The sequence below is a fragment of the Brachyhypopomus gauderio genome, chromosome 1, assembly GCF_052324685.1.
Source record: "Brachyhypopomus gauderio isolate BG-103 chromosome 1, BGAUD_0.2, whole genome shotgun sequence".
In the NCBI taxonomy this organism is placed as follows: domain Eukaryota; kingdom Metazoa; phylum Chordata; class Actinopteri; order Gymnotiformes; family Hypopomidae; genus Brachyhypopomus; species Brachyhypopomus gauderio.
In genome coordinates, this window is record NC_135211.1 from 31232165 (window position 1) to 31247734 (window position 15570).

Consider the following 15570-nt stretch of genomic DNA (forward strand, 5'->3'; position numbering starts at 1 on the left):
ACTTGTAATTAAAGTAATTACTTAAAGTAATACCATTCAGTATCATTAGAAAATTATTCCATTCCACACAACTAGGCTTGAACCAAAATTGCTACTGGTTCAGTTATTCTTTTCAAAGACTATATAAAAAAAATTAGTGAATCCTGGTCTGACATCGCAAGCTCTTCCTGTTTCATTCACATCTGTTAAAACCGCAGACTGATTTAGACTAGACGCACTGGGGCTCTGTGGTTGTTTCTCTTAGCTGGACTGAGGTACTGTCGCTGCACAACTCCGCAAGGCTCTGCTGTTAGGCTGGCTAATGGACATAAGGCATTAGGGAGGGCTGTGAATCATCCAGCTGCTAGCACAATGCCTGGTACTTCCTTGATACTGCCCAAAGACTGGACGCAAAAACACATTATCCACAGTAGTTTTATATATCATCTCATTCTAGGAGGTATGAGAAAACCCATCTCATATTAGTAGGAATGTAAATGTAATTTTGTTATTCTAAAATGTAAAAATTCCTTGTTGCTGCTACACTACGTGGATGCCAGTTACCTCGCAATCTTTTTTAATTCATTCAATAATTCCTCATGTCGTCAAAGTCGTCAAAGTCACCACCGCAATTCCAACAAAAATCCATCACCATATTGTCAGCCAGCACCGTCGACAGGGGGGACAACCGGGTCTGTTGTCCCGGGCCCCAGGGCCAGGGTGGGCCATCAAAGAGCCCAGCAATTTATTTTTTATTTAAAGTCTATAATTTTAAATAATCTTGAAATCCTTCATTAATATAAAATTCTGTCCTCAAAATAAGCTCAATGGCTAAAATATATGTTTTTTTACCTATCTGCATATTTTCCATTAAGTGCATACACCCCCGCCTCCCACTGAAAAATGGTTTGATCCAGCACGACTGTAGCCGGCTGGTACCCGTCCAACAGCGGGAAATACAGTGGTGGATAGTTAAAGTAAGTACTGAAATCTGGAGTGCAGAAAAGAAAGGAAAAACATTTATCTGACGGATTTTAATGTTGCATTGTGTTCCAGGTTTGAAAAGTGCTGGAATTTAGGCTAAAGTACTTGAAAATGTTTGAAATTGTAACTGCTTCGTTTCACAACAAGCTGTCTGACTGAATAGTTCTCTTGTATTACATTAACAAATATGAGCCTCTTGTAATTCCAGGAAGAAACATGAGAGAACGTGAAGACGTTAAGATTGGGCGTTTTGAAATGAACAACCATTAAATAATGTGATAAAAAGCGAATTATTTCGAATCATTTAGAGTATATGTATAAATATTTAACTTAATTAAGTTTAACGTTCTGGGAAATATAGAAATGGACGTTTAAAGTGACGTACAAGTGCTTTAATTCCACCTTATGAAGGTGTATGAACCCTGCAAACATGACTTTGTTCATTGCGCTGAGGCGCGGCGCGCGCGAAGTTACAAAATTCGAGAGGTGCACGACCTCCCGAATCGACAGCGCGTGAGGCCCTCGCACACAGGTGGAGCCACCGCGATTACGTCATTTTCGCCGCGCGGCCCCTCGCGACGCGTCAAGTATATACCAGTCAGCTGTATAGCCACACATCAAAGCTGTTTCTGACAGCTGACTGGTTATACTTGACGCGTCGCGAGGGGCCGCGCGGCGAAAATATAATATATACTATATGACCTAACACAAGGATTGTCTGCTACAGAGAAAATTCAAATGACGTAAGCCGCATTGGGTTGAGACAGCAATCAATTAAAAGGCTACGATAAATTAAATAAAGGTTTCAAAGAGAGAAAGGAAGTTTTATATAGACAGACAAAGCTTATTTTCATGTCATGTTTTTTAAGGCGATGTTAAAGGGTAGAACAGGTTTCCCTTCAAGTCATCAAACCTTTTTTCAAAAAAGTAGCTATTCTGCTATTGTCCAGCCAGCTGTTGAGCCTAATTTAAGCCTTAATATCCCACTCAATATTTTGATCAGACTGATACCAGAGACCTGCAACGTATTTTTTCTAGGTTAAAATCCATTAACCAAGATACGCTCATTGTGGGCTTTCAGTAAAAAAGTATATTTGTTTTAAAATGTTTGCACTATTTTTGGTCATTTTTATGATAAAACCCGATTCGGGGAGAGGTCACCCTCCCCCCTCCCCCAAGGTGACCCGTGACAATATTTTATTAACGTGTTGGATTATTTTCAGACATCGTTTTAAATACACAGATATTAAGATATTATGGTATACAAAAACTTCCAGAGCTTACACTCGAGTTTTAACCTAACCCTGTTCTTTAAACCTAATCCCTGTTAGACGCCATCACAACCACGGACTGGTTCCACCACGAAGCGCCCAGTTAAGATCAATGGGCGTTGATGTTTGACGCAGCAGCACGACGGAGGAGGCGGAGTTTCGCTTTTCACTCGACCGTGAGGTGGGGACCTGGAGACAACCTCCACCTAAGGAGAAGCAAAATCAGGTCAGCATTCGCTTGTTTTTAGTTTATGTACAAATTATTCGGTGTATTGCCACATGACGGATCATTAACAATCATATGAATAATCCATCATGTGACAATACACTGAATAATTTCACGCAGAGTTAGGGTCACACGTTGGTGGATGTACTCGGATCGCGAGATTGGACTACAAACATAACAGTGTGTGCCACGTAGTTTTTATTCAAGTTACCAAAATTCACTTTTACGGTTTTGCGGTTATGTTGCAACACCCAGTTTTAGGAAGTATGCAGATATGTCAAAAGAGGGAAAATCTCGTATGGCGATGGGTGTATCCGTCCATCAGTTTGAAGTCTCCGGTTCGTTAGCTGTCTACGTGGTTATCGCCTGCGGTTTGCTTTGCTGAGTCAAATATTTATCTTAGAAAGGAATGTTTAATGGGTAAATATCAACATGAGACATGACGAGCTAACATGGATGTTGTTACAGTGTTTGTGTGCAACATATTTAACGTTCACTCTTCTGTTGCAACGTAGTAATCCGAGTTCACGCAGCTCGAGTTCCGCGTGCATTCACGTCATCCAGGTGCGTTTGTGGCGTTCAGAAACGCTCGCATTTAATTTTGATCACAGAACATGTATTGCAGTAATATAGCTTATCACCCAGCAAAATACTACTTCAACAGTAACAATATTGTGAAATTATTATTTATGAAATGGTCTTGCCTGTGTTACTACACTGTTTTGTCTAGAAATTCTTTTTTTATTTAACATTGTCTAACGTTGACTTTTTAATTTCTCCGAAAAAAGCTTAGATATGCTGATATGCTAGATATAGACCGCCTTCTAGGTAAGTGTTACTTGGAGCAGAAGCCTTTTCGCCTCGTGTTTCAGATGACTACATTATATGAAACTTGTCTTCCAAATTCCTCAGTCATTTTCATTAAAATAAAAAAATAACACAGACGTCATAATATTTACAGCCTCCTTGTAACTTAATTCCTCCTCTGAGTGCATTCAGCAACTACTTTATCAAATTGAAGCAGTTATTTTTTAACCAAATATTTGTTTTTAGACTAAGTAAAGACGGCTTGTTCGTACTCCCCACTGTGTTTGAACAGGAAGCACTACAGAACATGTTAAATGTGTCAGCATTTGCCTTTTCTATTCACAGTGGCTAATACGCAATCCACGGTAAAGGAAAGCTGCCAAAATGTAACATCTGCCACATGTTGTGCATCTACACAGATTTTATGATCTGCGACTGTCTTCCTGCCCTGTAATCACTGCATCTTTGGCACTTTTCGGCGTCACAAACTGAATCTCCAGAAAGTCGGTACTTTCAGAGGTCTGGATTGTATTTTGCGGCACTGTTTGTGTTACAGATGTTTATCGCATCAAAAGGGACGTCTACACAGGGTCTCTTCACCATCCACTGCTTTGGGAAAGAGCCAAGAAGTGCTTCAAATGGAGAATGGAGATTGGCAATACATGGTTCGTTTGGTCTTTCCCCTCCATACCAAATACCTTGAGACTACTGACTTTAGCATTATAATTATAAGTTACAATGCTTTTTTTGCATTTGACTGCAACTTAAAATTTGTTGGACAACATACTTTTCTCATAGAATATCAAAAACGAAACATAGCTAACATTCTCATTGTTAATGATGTAAATGAACAGAATCTCTGTCTCTGCAGTGACATTACCCTTAGCAGCTTCAGATAAATCCCCTTGCTACCCAAGGAAATCAAATATGCTGCTTTTTTCTAAGAATGAGATATTTAGAACCACGCACACAAAAAAAAACCTTTTATACATATTATCATGATGCTTTTTTGTTAACAGATCCAGTCACAGATGACAGATCCAGTCACTCTAAATGTTGGTGGCCATCTTTACACTACCTCGTTGTCTACACTACAGCGGCACCCAGACTCCATGTTAGGAGCCATGTTCCGTGGTGATTTCCCAACAGCACGAGACGCCCAGGGAAACTATTTCATAGACCGTGATGGACCGTTGTTCCGTTACATCTTGAATTTTTTGAGGACTTCAGAACTGACTCTGCCATTTGATTTCAAAGAGATGGAGCTCTTGCGTAAAGAAGCAGACTTCTATCAGATAGAGCCACTGATCCAGTGCTTAAGTGACACAAAACCACTCTACCCATTGGACACCTTTGAACAGGTGGTGGAACTGTCAAGCACTCGAAAGCTCTCAAAATACTCAAACCCTGTGGCTGTGATTATAACCCAACTGACCATCACAACTAAGGTGCACACTCTCCTTGAAGGCATCTCAAACAACTTCACTCGGTGGAATAAACACATGATGGACACAAGAGATTTTCAGGTATCCTTTACCTTTGGACCCTGTGATTATCATCAAGAGGTGTCCCTTAGGGTTCACCTTGTGGACTACATTTCCAAGCAAGGTTTCACCATTCGGAACACACGCGTACATCACATGAGCGAGAGAGCCAATGAGAACACAGTGGAACACCACTGGACATTCTGCAGGCTTGCCCGGAAGGTTGACGACTGATTAATATTGCCAAGGTGTCCAAAGTTTTGCTTCTAAATAACAAAGGAACTTATCTAATCCTTTGCCGCATACTCTATGGTTGCATCATTTCATTTCTACTGTTAACATGCAGAATTGTGGGCACATTTTGGGAGTGCTACCTACTACCTAATGGTGGTAGGTTTGGAGGGCACCATGGTGACCAGAAGGAAAGCCATACGGTAGTCCCTGAGCTGTTAAAGTGCATTTCTTTCAGAAATAGCAGGAACAATAATTGAGTTACTCCATTTTCTGATGCTGTAAAAAGCCAGCAGCAGACCCAGATGACTAGTATTGAATTATTAATATTCAACTTTAGAAATGCAACCGGGGCACCTACAGAATTACTAGGCAAAGTATCTTTTTCAAGTTTGGTAGACTGCAGTTTAAACACTGATCATTGATCAGTGAATTTTGAATTCAGTACTTGGAGGTTGCTTAAATATTTGATTTATTTATTTACATTTTTGTCTTTTATTTACATTTAATGTTTGATAATGGTTTTCATATTTCATGTATCTTTGAATCTAAACAGTGTGATGTGAAAGTTTGGGCACCCTTGTTAATTTTCTTGATTTACCTTTATAAATCATTGAATGTATGGATAAAAAAATTCAGTTAAATATATCATATAGGGGACAAACACAGTGATATTTGAGAGGTGAAATGAAGTTTATATGATTTACAGAAAGTGTGCAATAATTGCCTAAACAAAAATAGGCAGGTGCATAAGTTTGGGCACCCAAAAAAAAAACCTTAACTTAATATTTTGTAGATCCTCATTTTGCAGAAATAACAGCCTCTAAACCCCCCATACTCAAATTGCAGCCCGCGGGCCACATGCATCTCTAGTTAATCCAGGTTTGATGTTTTCCGAGCATGGACAGCTCTCTTTAAGTGACACCACAGCTTTTCAATAATATTCAGGTCTGGGGACTGAGATGGCCATTCCAGAACATTGTACTTGTTCCTCTGCATGAATGCCTTAGTAGATGTTGAGCAGTGTTTAGGGCCGTTGTCCTGTTGCAAGATCCAGCCCCGGTGCAGCTTCAGCTTCTTCACTGATTCCTGGACATTGGTCTCCAGAATCTGCTGATATTGATTGGAATCCATGCGTCCCTCAACTTTAACAAGATTCCCAGTCCCTGTACTGGACACAGCCCCACAGCATGATGGAACCACCAGCAAATTTTATTGTAGGTAGCAGGTGTTTTTCTTGGAGTGATTTGTTTTTTTCCTCCATGCATAACAGCCCTTGTTATGGCCAAATAACTCTATTTTTGTTTTCATCAATCCACAGCACCTTACTCCAAAATGAAGCTGGCTCATCCAAATGTGTTTTAGCATACCTCAAGCAGCTCTATTTGTGATGTGGGTGGGGAGAAGAGGCTTCCTCTGCATCACTCTTCCATACAGCATCACCTTGTGTAAAGTGCGCAGAATAGTTGAACGATGCACAGTGACTCAATCAGTAGCAAGATGATGTTATAGGTCTTTGGTGCTGGTCTGTGGGTTGACTGACTGTTCTCAACATCCTTCGCTTCTGTTTATTCGAGATTTTGCTTGGTCTGCCACTTCAAGCCTTGACTTGAACTGTACCTGTCTTCTTCCATTTTCTCACAATGTTTCTCACACTGGAGACTGAAAGCTGAAATCTCTGACATAGCTTTCTGTATCCATGACGGTGAACAATCTTTGTTTTCAGGTCATTTGAAAGTCGTTTTGAATCTCCCATGCTGCTACTCTTCAGAGAAGATGCAAAGAGGAGAAAAACATACAATCGCAAAACTTAACTACCCTTTCTCATAATTGGAGTCACATCTGTATGGAGGTCAAGGGTCACTGAACTTATCAAACCAAATTTGAGTTCCAATAATTAGTTCTAAAGGTTTTGAAATCAATAAAATGACAACAGTGCCCAAACTTATGCACCTGCCTATTTTTGTTTAGACAATTAATGCACACTTTCTGTAAATCATATAAACTTCATTTCACTTCTCAAATATCACTGTGTTTGTCCCCTATATGATATATTTAACTGAATTTTTTAAATCCAAACATTCAATGATTTATAAAGGTAAATCAGGTTGGGTGCCCAAACTTTCGCATCCCACTGTATGCTCTATATAAAATATGCTATATATATATATATATATAATGTTCTATATAAAAGTTTATTTATCTTAATATATCCAAAAATTGCAGTTCACCTCAGTAGGTGATTTTTGTCTTGATTTGTTAGTTACTTCTATGTGTATTGTTTTTTGTGCAGAGATCTGTCAAAGCCAAATGTATTTAAGTCCACAAAGTTGAGATACAAAGCAAATACTACTACCTAGACTCATGCTGTAAAAAAAACAATTATAATATATAATGGCCATTCCGTTCCAGTGCTTGTTGAATTCCAACATGTGCACAGCTCATTCTATTTGAGGTACTAACTAGGATCACCTGAACAACCCCTGATTTGACCAGTAGTATGAGTGACTGATGGAGCTCACGCCAAGATGTATGAAACATGTACCTGAAAACTGGGGTTATTCCACCAGATACGATATGAATTCCTAAAACATTTGTACTATGTTGATTATAAATGAACATGAACTTGGTGTCTTTGCATTATACCAGAAAATATTGCATCCTTTTTGTTATTCTGACCAGTAATGCTCTGCAAGTAAAAACTCTAAATTACAAGATTTTTATTTCGAATTTGGGAGCAAGGTCAGAAGTTTATGGAATGAAGCAAAAATGTTAATTATACTCAAAAGTATATCTAGAAATCATAACTATATACATACATGCATATATATACAGACTACCAGTCAACAACACCTACTCTGTTTTTTTTGGACACACCTTATTTTTTACATAAAAAAGGGAAGTTGCCAAACCAATGAAAGAAATTGTGATGGTCTAATTAACATGTGATGCTCTAATAAACAAATATTAGATTATTTGAAGTAACTCTTTGCACGCTCTTGGTGTTTGTTAACCAGCTTCATGAAAGCCTTTTAAAAATATTTTTAATTTTTTTTTATGTTAAATTGGGAAATGGTTGTATACTGAAGTACAATGTTGAAATAACATTGCAAATTCTGAAATATGAAAAATACTATATGATTACTATTTAAATTAATATATAAACTACTTGTGGGCCAATTTTACGTTTGGATTTAACAACACGTCTAGGCTTATATTCCTAATCTAAAATGGCAATACATAGTTTAGAAGTTAAATAAACAAACTCATTTCCATGCAGTCCTACAGATTAATATATCTGCCTCAGAAGAGTGGAATGGTTGGAAAGAGTTTTATAGCTTCATTACAACAGGAAAATGTGTCAGTGAGACCTGTAAGGGCTTTAAACATCAAATACAAGACGTTGGCCAATGCAAAACAAAATAGGCAGCGAATGCAGGCCTGATGTTACTTTCTGTTTTTTGGAAAGCCTACAAGCTGTTGTATTAACGCTGTAGTAGTTTAATCTCGAGGTCATGGACACGTCACCATTTCATACACATTAGTTCTGCTGTTTCTAAATTATAATATGTAGTTTAGTAGATGCTGTAATTGATTCTTTAACTCATTCCATATATACTTTATATTAAGCATACATTTTTCAGCTATATTTTCTCATCATCCAATCTTCCCTTTTCCATAGTGTTATTGATGAATCTGGCTGAATTGACTGATAATAAGTGTACAAATGAAAGCCAACAGTCCAAGGGGTTAAAATCATACACATTTATGGTAATGAAGTGGAAACTATGAAGTATGAACTGCACACCAGTGTTTTCAAGCCTGTACTTTACTATATCATAGCAATAAGTTTCCAATACTGCACTTGTGTCTGGCAGTAGCAAAAGAGTCATAGCAGAAAGCAGAAGCAGATCACTGAGCTGCCATTGCTGATTCTGGACTATGACACTTCCAGAACGCAAACTGAGATCATCTGTGCTTGTTATTTTCATTCACTAAAAGTGGAACTTACTTCAAAACCTTAGACAGAAAAGGAGTGTTGGAAATAGGACAGAAAGGGAAGAGGTCAAAGTGCTTTCTGGAGCAAAGGCCTAACAACAGTTAGACTGAAAAAAGAGACATGACGTACAGTGATGGTGATTTAATTATATTTATTAAAGACCAACTAAGCAGCTGCTCATGCTTATGAGAGATTTGTTTAGGGTCTTTGTTTATATGGCATATTGTAAAGGATGGAAAACTATAATTTTGAAGCATGCGTTCCGGTAACTGTCTGCCTCGATCCGGTAACATTTTATGTTGTCCGCTGTTTGCGTTCCGGCATCGTTTGATTTACAAATTAAGCACTGATGAAGTGGACATACATTGTATGATCTACATGAGATATGGAATGTGAAGGTATTTTGCCTACCATGGGAAGGCTAATGTCAAAGGTAGATGAGTCTCTAAAATTGGTGGATGTATCTCGTTACCAAGTCAAAATTACTATTATTACAGTGAAGCCAAACTCCAAAATGAGCGTGTGGTGACTCATAAGGAAATTATGTCATCATGGCATTTGAAATACTTCGTGCAAAAAGACCTCTATTTTCACAAAACCATAAACATATGTGTCTGAAGATAAGTAGAGCTCTGACAAGAGCCTTGATTGGTGGCAATGAGACAAGATTTCAGCTGAGTAGGAAGTTGTAGCCACAAAACACCAACAGCTTGGCATGGGTGGAGTTCTAGTGATTGAAGCAAGGCCATGCAATAGTTAATATCCTTTATAATACCAGCGGAAAATACAAACACCACACAAACTGGAATATGGCTCAACACAATGTGTTGGCAATACAATACCTCACATGGACGCATGGACAGTGGTGAGTGCAACATGGACAGGATTAGAATGTCCATGGCATCAACATCAACACAGCACCAAACATAGCATCAATATCAACAGGTACTATAGCAACCATGTGGCAGTGCCCTAGCAACCACTTTAGACATTCATAGCAACCACTTGGTAACACCCTAGCAACCATCTGCGATACCATAGCAACACCTTGAAAACACCCTTGTAAGCAACTCATAAACCACAGAAACCACAGTTAGCAATCACCTAGTAACCACCTGGGACACCATAGCAACATCTTAGTAACACTCTATCAACCATATGGTACTCCATAGCAATTACTTAGTAAGACCATAGACCAATTAGTAATACAATAGCAACTAAAAGAAATAATGTCAAGCCAAAACAGATGTACCATTGTAGCCACCAAGCGAACTTACGCTATGCAAACACTCTGCATTTACATCCAGAACTGCTCTAGTATTCTTTTGTTTCTTATTATTTTGCTGCCATTTTTTTACCGCTAACTCATCCTGCATTTTTCAAAGTTTCATCGCAGGACCAATGTTGATTCTGAAGGCAGAATGTTTGGTTTGATTTGGAAAAGACACGGTTGTATCCAGCTTTTTGATTGGATGACCAGTTTCTGTTTATTGGGCCCCATTGTTTTCATTTTTTCTCATATAAAGGAATGGAGAAACCTTCACATACAGCCACGCCCACTCTAACTGGTTACACACTAACTGGCTACATACTACTAATTATCAGTCAATTGCAACACCATGGCAATCACTTAACCACCTAGCAACAACATAGCAACCACATGAGGTACCATAGCAACTGTGTTTAACAAATGATATGCTGCCTGCCAATTTACACACAAGCTGTTGCCAACCTGTCTAAATTACAACTGGTATCGGTGGAAGTGCTGGTCTACACTCACACCTTCTCTCCCCCTCTCAGACACTAAAGTCTAAAATGAATTAAGCACTTGTCTCAGAGGAAAGTTTACAGGAATTTTAATTTTTAGCTCTAAAAAATGAGATCTGGACCTTGGCAAATGTATAGTTTCCTACGGGCATGCTGAGGATTGCTTGGATTTGAAAGATTGCTACACAGGTTCAGCATTGCAACAGATGAGCAACAGATATTGTTTTTTAATTATTATATCTTTTTTATTATTAATTTTATTTGTCCTTTAATTTTGCCAAGTGAATCATTAACAACATCCATACACTATGATACACTATGAGATAATAGTTTATTAAAACATAGCAAAAAATAAAAGGAATAACATAAAATAGGTAGGTAGTAAACATGTGCCTTTAACCACCTCACCTCCTGCTCCCTCATTCACTCCAGGCACATAAAACTTGTTTCAGTATAAATGCCTTTTACATGTCTGTCAGAAATGACACCTGATAGCCATTAGGACTCAGCTGTTTCTCATCACCACGCCCACATTCCAGGCATTCATATACACCGCCGTCACAACACCTAGTCCCGAAGTATTGCCAACTATGTTGCGTACCGAGCGTTATACTACTCTGCTGTTTCTCCTGTGTACCGACCTCTGCCTGTTCCCTCGACCTCATCTCCTGCCTAGCCCTCAGGTACCGTACGCATTCTGCCTTCTCGTTACGACCCCGGACCGGATTGACCACTCCCAGTAAACGGCACTAGATAAACTCTGTTTATGCATTAACATCTAGCATTCTCTGGTTCTATCTATCTGCCAAATAAAGAGCTCTGCGCTTTTGCACAAGGATCCCTCTCTGTCTCCTCCATTCGTTACAAAATACTTCACCAGTTTCATGGATCCTGCAGAAGCTCAAGCCTATCTGGAGTGCAAAGTAGCCAGCCTCGCAGCGTTGAAGGAGAAGATCACACTACTTACCCAGACGACTCGTAACCAAGGGATTACCATCCTTGCTCTCTCGAAGACCCTCCATCAAGCCACTGCCGTGCAGAACCTCAGTACTCCTAGTCCCGTAATCGCCTCCGTATTACCCTCCAGTATTCCAGTCGCTGTTCCAGAGCGATACGACAGATCCCCTGAACGCTGTCAAAACTTATTGATGCAATGTGCATTGTACTTCATGTACCATCCTGCCCAGTTCCAAACCGAACGCCAAAGGGTTCATTTCATCGTCTCCTTTCTTACTGGAAAGGCAGGCACCTGGGGAACAGCCCTGTGGGACTGTCAAGATCCTGTTCTGGAGTTGGAGGGTCGATTCACAGCCCTCATTCAGTCAGTCTTCGATCATCCCACAGCAGGGCGTGATATCGGCGCACAGCTATGTGAGATACAACAAGGAGGACGCAGTGCAGCCGACTTCGACTGGGAGTTCCACACGTTGGCAGCAGGGAGTGGCTGGGGGGACTCAGCATTGAAGACCGTTCCGTCGCGGCTTGAGGGCTGACCTCCAGGTGGAGTTAGCCTGTCGGAGTGAAGATCTTTCCCTTACGGAGTTCGTTCAAGCTGCTGTAAACGTGGATATAGTATTAACCACCCACTGTCCCAACCGTGGGAGATCTCCTGTGTCAGCTCTCCGTGCTCGGTTGCCTAGTCCCCTCGGTGAGACACCCCACGATTTCATAGAACCCGTGCGATTGAGTAGATCTCAACTCACACCTCAAGAACGGGCCCGTTGTGCCCGCGAAGGCCTGTGTGTCTACTGCTGTGAGGCGGGTCACTTCTGGGTTGGATGCCCAACTCGTCCATCCCACTCCAGAGACAGGTCACACTCACGAGAAAGAATGAACACACCGTTGTTCTCCATTAGTGGCAGGTCCCAGCTTAGCCTTCCCATACAACTCACCTGGGGTGGTATTACCAATCACTATTCGGCTTTAGTGGACTCTGGTGCCGGAGGTGACTTCTTAGACACGGATTTAGCCAGGTCACTACGCATTCCCACCAAACCAGTGAAACCCCCACTACAAATAAATGCTGTCAATGGTCAACCTATCGGTGACAGAATGGTGACAGTACGTACCAAGCCTGTTATTCTCCGAGTTGGTATGTTCCACAGCGAACTGAAACAGTTCTACCTGGTGTCCTTGCCCCGAGATCCTGTTATACTTGGTTTCCATTGGTTAAAAACACATGATCCAGAGATTTCATGGAGGACTGGAGAACTCACCAAATGGCGACCACAGTGTTTAAAGATCTGTATGCACCTACCTCTCCATTCCACGACTGTGGAGAGTCCCGACACGCCCCTCTCTGGAGTCGTACCTGAACAATATCTGGAATATAAAGACGTATTCAACAAGACTCATGCCAGTCTACTGCCCCCTCACAGACCTAGTGACTGCGCCATCGACTTCTTCCCCAGGTCGGCTTTACCCAAGAGATCCAAGCCATACCCTCTCTCCCGTCCCGAATATGTCGCAATGGAGTCATATATTAGTGAAGCACTGCAGAAGGGGTTCATCCACCCATCGACGTCCCCAGTAGCTACCAGGTTCTTCTTCGTGGAAAAAAAGGGGGGTGGGTTACGTCCCTGCATTGACTACCATGCGCTTAATGCTGTCACCTCAAAGTACACTTACCCCCTTCCTTTTATCTCAGCTTCACAAGTGCAATTAATGGGGGCAACCGTGTTCACTAAGCTAGATCTGAGGAGCGCTTACAATCTAATAAGCATACGAGAAGAGGATGAATGGAAAACTGCCTTCGTTACTGCTCGAGGTCACTATGAATACCTGGTGATGCCCTACGGGCTGTCTAATAGTCCGTCAGTATTCCAAGCTTTTATGGATGATATTTTCCGTGATATGATGGATCGTTTTTGTCTTCGTTTACATAGATGACATCCTGATTTACTCCCCTTCGGTCACAGAACACGTCCAACACGTCTCTGCTGTCTTGCAACGCCTGCGGGAGAATAAAATATATGTGAAGGCAGAGAAGTGTGAGTTCCACGTTTCCATGATCTCGTTCCTTAGCTGCACCCTCTCATCGGGCCAAATACGTATGGATGCTGATGAAGTGGATGCGGTGACGAACTGGCCAATACCTCGTTCGACGAAGGAGCTGCAACGGTTCCTGGGATTTGTGAACTTCTGCCGTCGATTCATTAGGGGCTTTGGTTCGATAGCGGCCCCCCTCACTGACCTCCTGAAAGGAGGGAATAAACACCGCTTTGTGTGGTACTCCAAAGAGCATTAAGCATTCAACACGTTGAAAACTACATTTACCAGTGCACCCATATTGCACCTCCCGGATCCCAAGCTCCAGTTTATTGTCGAAGTCGATGCGTCAGAGGTGGGTGTGGGCACTGTTATGTCCCAAAGACAAGGACAACCCCCTAAACTGCACCCCCCTAAACCCCCTGCGCTTACTTCTTGAAGAAGTTGACACCGGCAGAAGTTAACTACGATGTGGGAGATAGAGAACTCCAGGCTATGAAACTAGCATTAGAACAGTGGCGTCATTGGCTGGAGGGTTCCAAACATCAGAGGTGGGACCAAGTCAGTGTTTTGCAAGTCTCAAGTAAGTCCAAGTCTTTATCCTCAAGTCCCGAGTCAAGTCTCAAGCAAAGACAGTCAACTCAAGTCAAGTCTCGAGTCAAGACAGGCAACCGTCAAGTCAAGCCCCAAGTCTGAAACTTGGAATTTCAAGTCCTTTCGAGTCTTTTATTTTTTTTTTACCAATGTTGCAGGTATATTTTAAATGTAAATAATAGACATGTGTTCTTTTTTAAATCTGTATTCTCCTCAAATCTTGATAAAACATGTGCAACTGAAAACACGAAGTATAAAAAAAATTCAAATTACACCTCTTTATTGCACAGTTCAATTTTTTTAACTTAGCTGCAAAAATATTCATACTTTAAACTACAATTTTCCAGAAATAAATATTCTGTGAAAGTCATAAGTAGAACTCCATGTTCAAATAAAAAGTGCTGATATTTTCACAGTACAATACAAAGAACCATAACGGCATTTCCCCCTCTCTTCTCTTATCTGGTTTCTTAGAGAACATATGTGTCCATGTGTGAGTGACACAAGACAAACAAATATAAGAACTGAACAATTAACAGGAATCTGCAACTTTAGACATTTCAGTAAACTATTCTGCACTGCATTTGCAAAAGACCAAACTGGCCAAAAGTCTGTATGTCATTTGTGCACGATGAGGCTGTAGAATGATGCCCCCATAGCTGAAAACTCGCTCCACTTTTGTCAATATATTTTTTTCTCGACATAGATGTCTTCAAAATCACAATCCATGCTGAGATAGAACTGGATATTATGATGGTGACAGAGAGAGGCTCTCTTACCTGAGTTCAGATACAGAATCCAGGGTTGCCAACCCTCACGCATTGAGCGTGAGACACACGCATTTGACCGTCTTCACACGCTCTCACGCCACACTTCCGATTTCTCACGCCGAAAAAAAAATCTAGTTTATTTACCTCTGATCCACATCTATGATTCAATAAGTTACTATTTCGCTCTGGCGCCAACCACTGGCGATCGATCGATTGCGATATAATACTTAATTTGTGTCCATTTTACACCCCGCCCGGTAACAATTTACGTTCGCTGCCCCCCCATTTGATTGGTTGTGCTGCAACTCATGCACACACACACACACGTACAGAGTGTGGAAAAGCAGAGGACCGGTCTGCGTCAGAAGGATGGAAATGAAATTAATGGGGCGCACTTTATAAATATTAATATGCGTTTTAAAATTTAGATTTGGGGTAAAAAAATCAAGTCTTTGCAAGTAAACAGGTT

The 15570-nt window shown here is 40.7% G+C and overlaps 1 protein-coding gene across 5 annotated transcripts; it reads left to right on the plus strand.

Annotated features, from left to right (window-relative positions):
* Positions 1-810: 810 nt before the first annotated feature.
* kctd6a (potassium channel tetramerization domain containing 6a) lies at positions 811-7967 on the plus strand. Of its 5 annotated transcripts, none has more exons than XM_077009102.1 (4): positions 811-956; positions 2295-2460; positions 3824-3932; positions 4287-7967. In XM_077009102.1, the coding sequence occupies exons 2-4, from the start codon at positions 2357-2359 to the stop codon at positions 4983-4985; spliced, it is 912 nt and encodes a 303-aa protein (XP_076865217.1). In that variant the 5' UTR covers positions 811-956; positions 2295-2356; the 3' UTR covers positions 4986-7967. The 5 variants fall into 5 exon arrangements, with proteins under 5 accessions (XP_076865217.1, XP_076865246.1, XP_076865226.1 ...); XM_077009131.1 differs by lacking the exon at positions 811-956 and adding an exon at positions 3249-3288 and having other exon boundaries at positions 2399-3024; XM_077009121.1 differs by lacking the exon at positions 811-956 and adding an exon at positions 2976-3717 and having other exon boundaries at positions 2405-2460.
* Positions 7968-15570: the final 7603 nt, after the last annotated feature.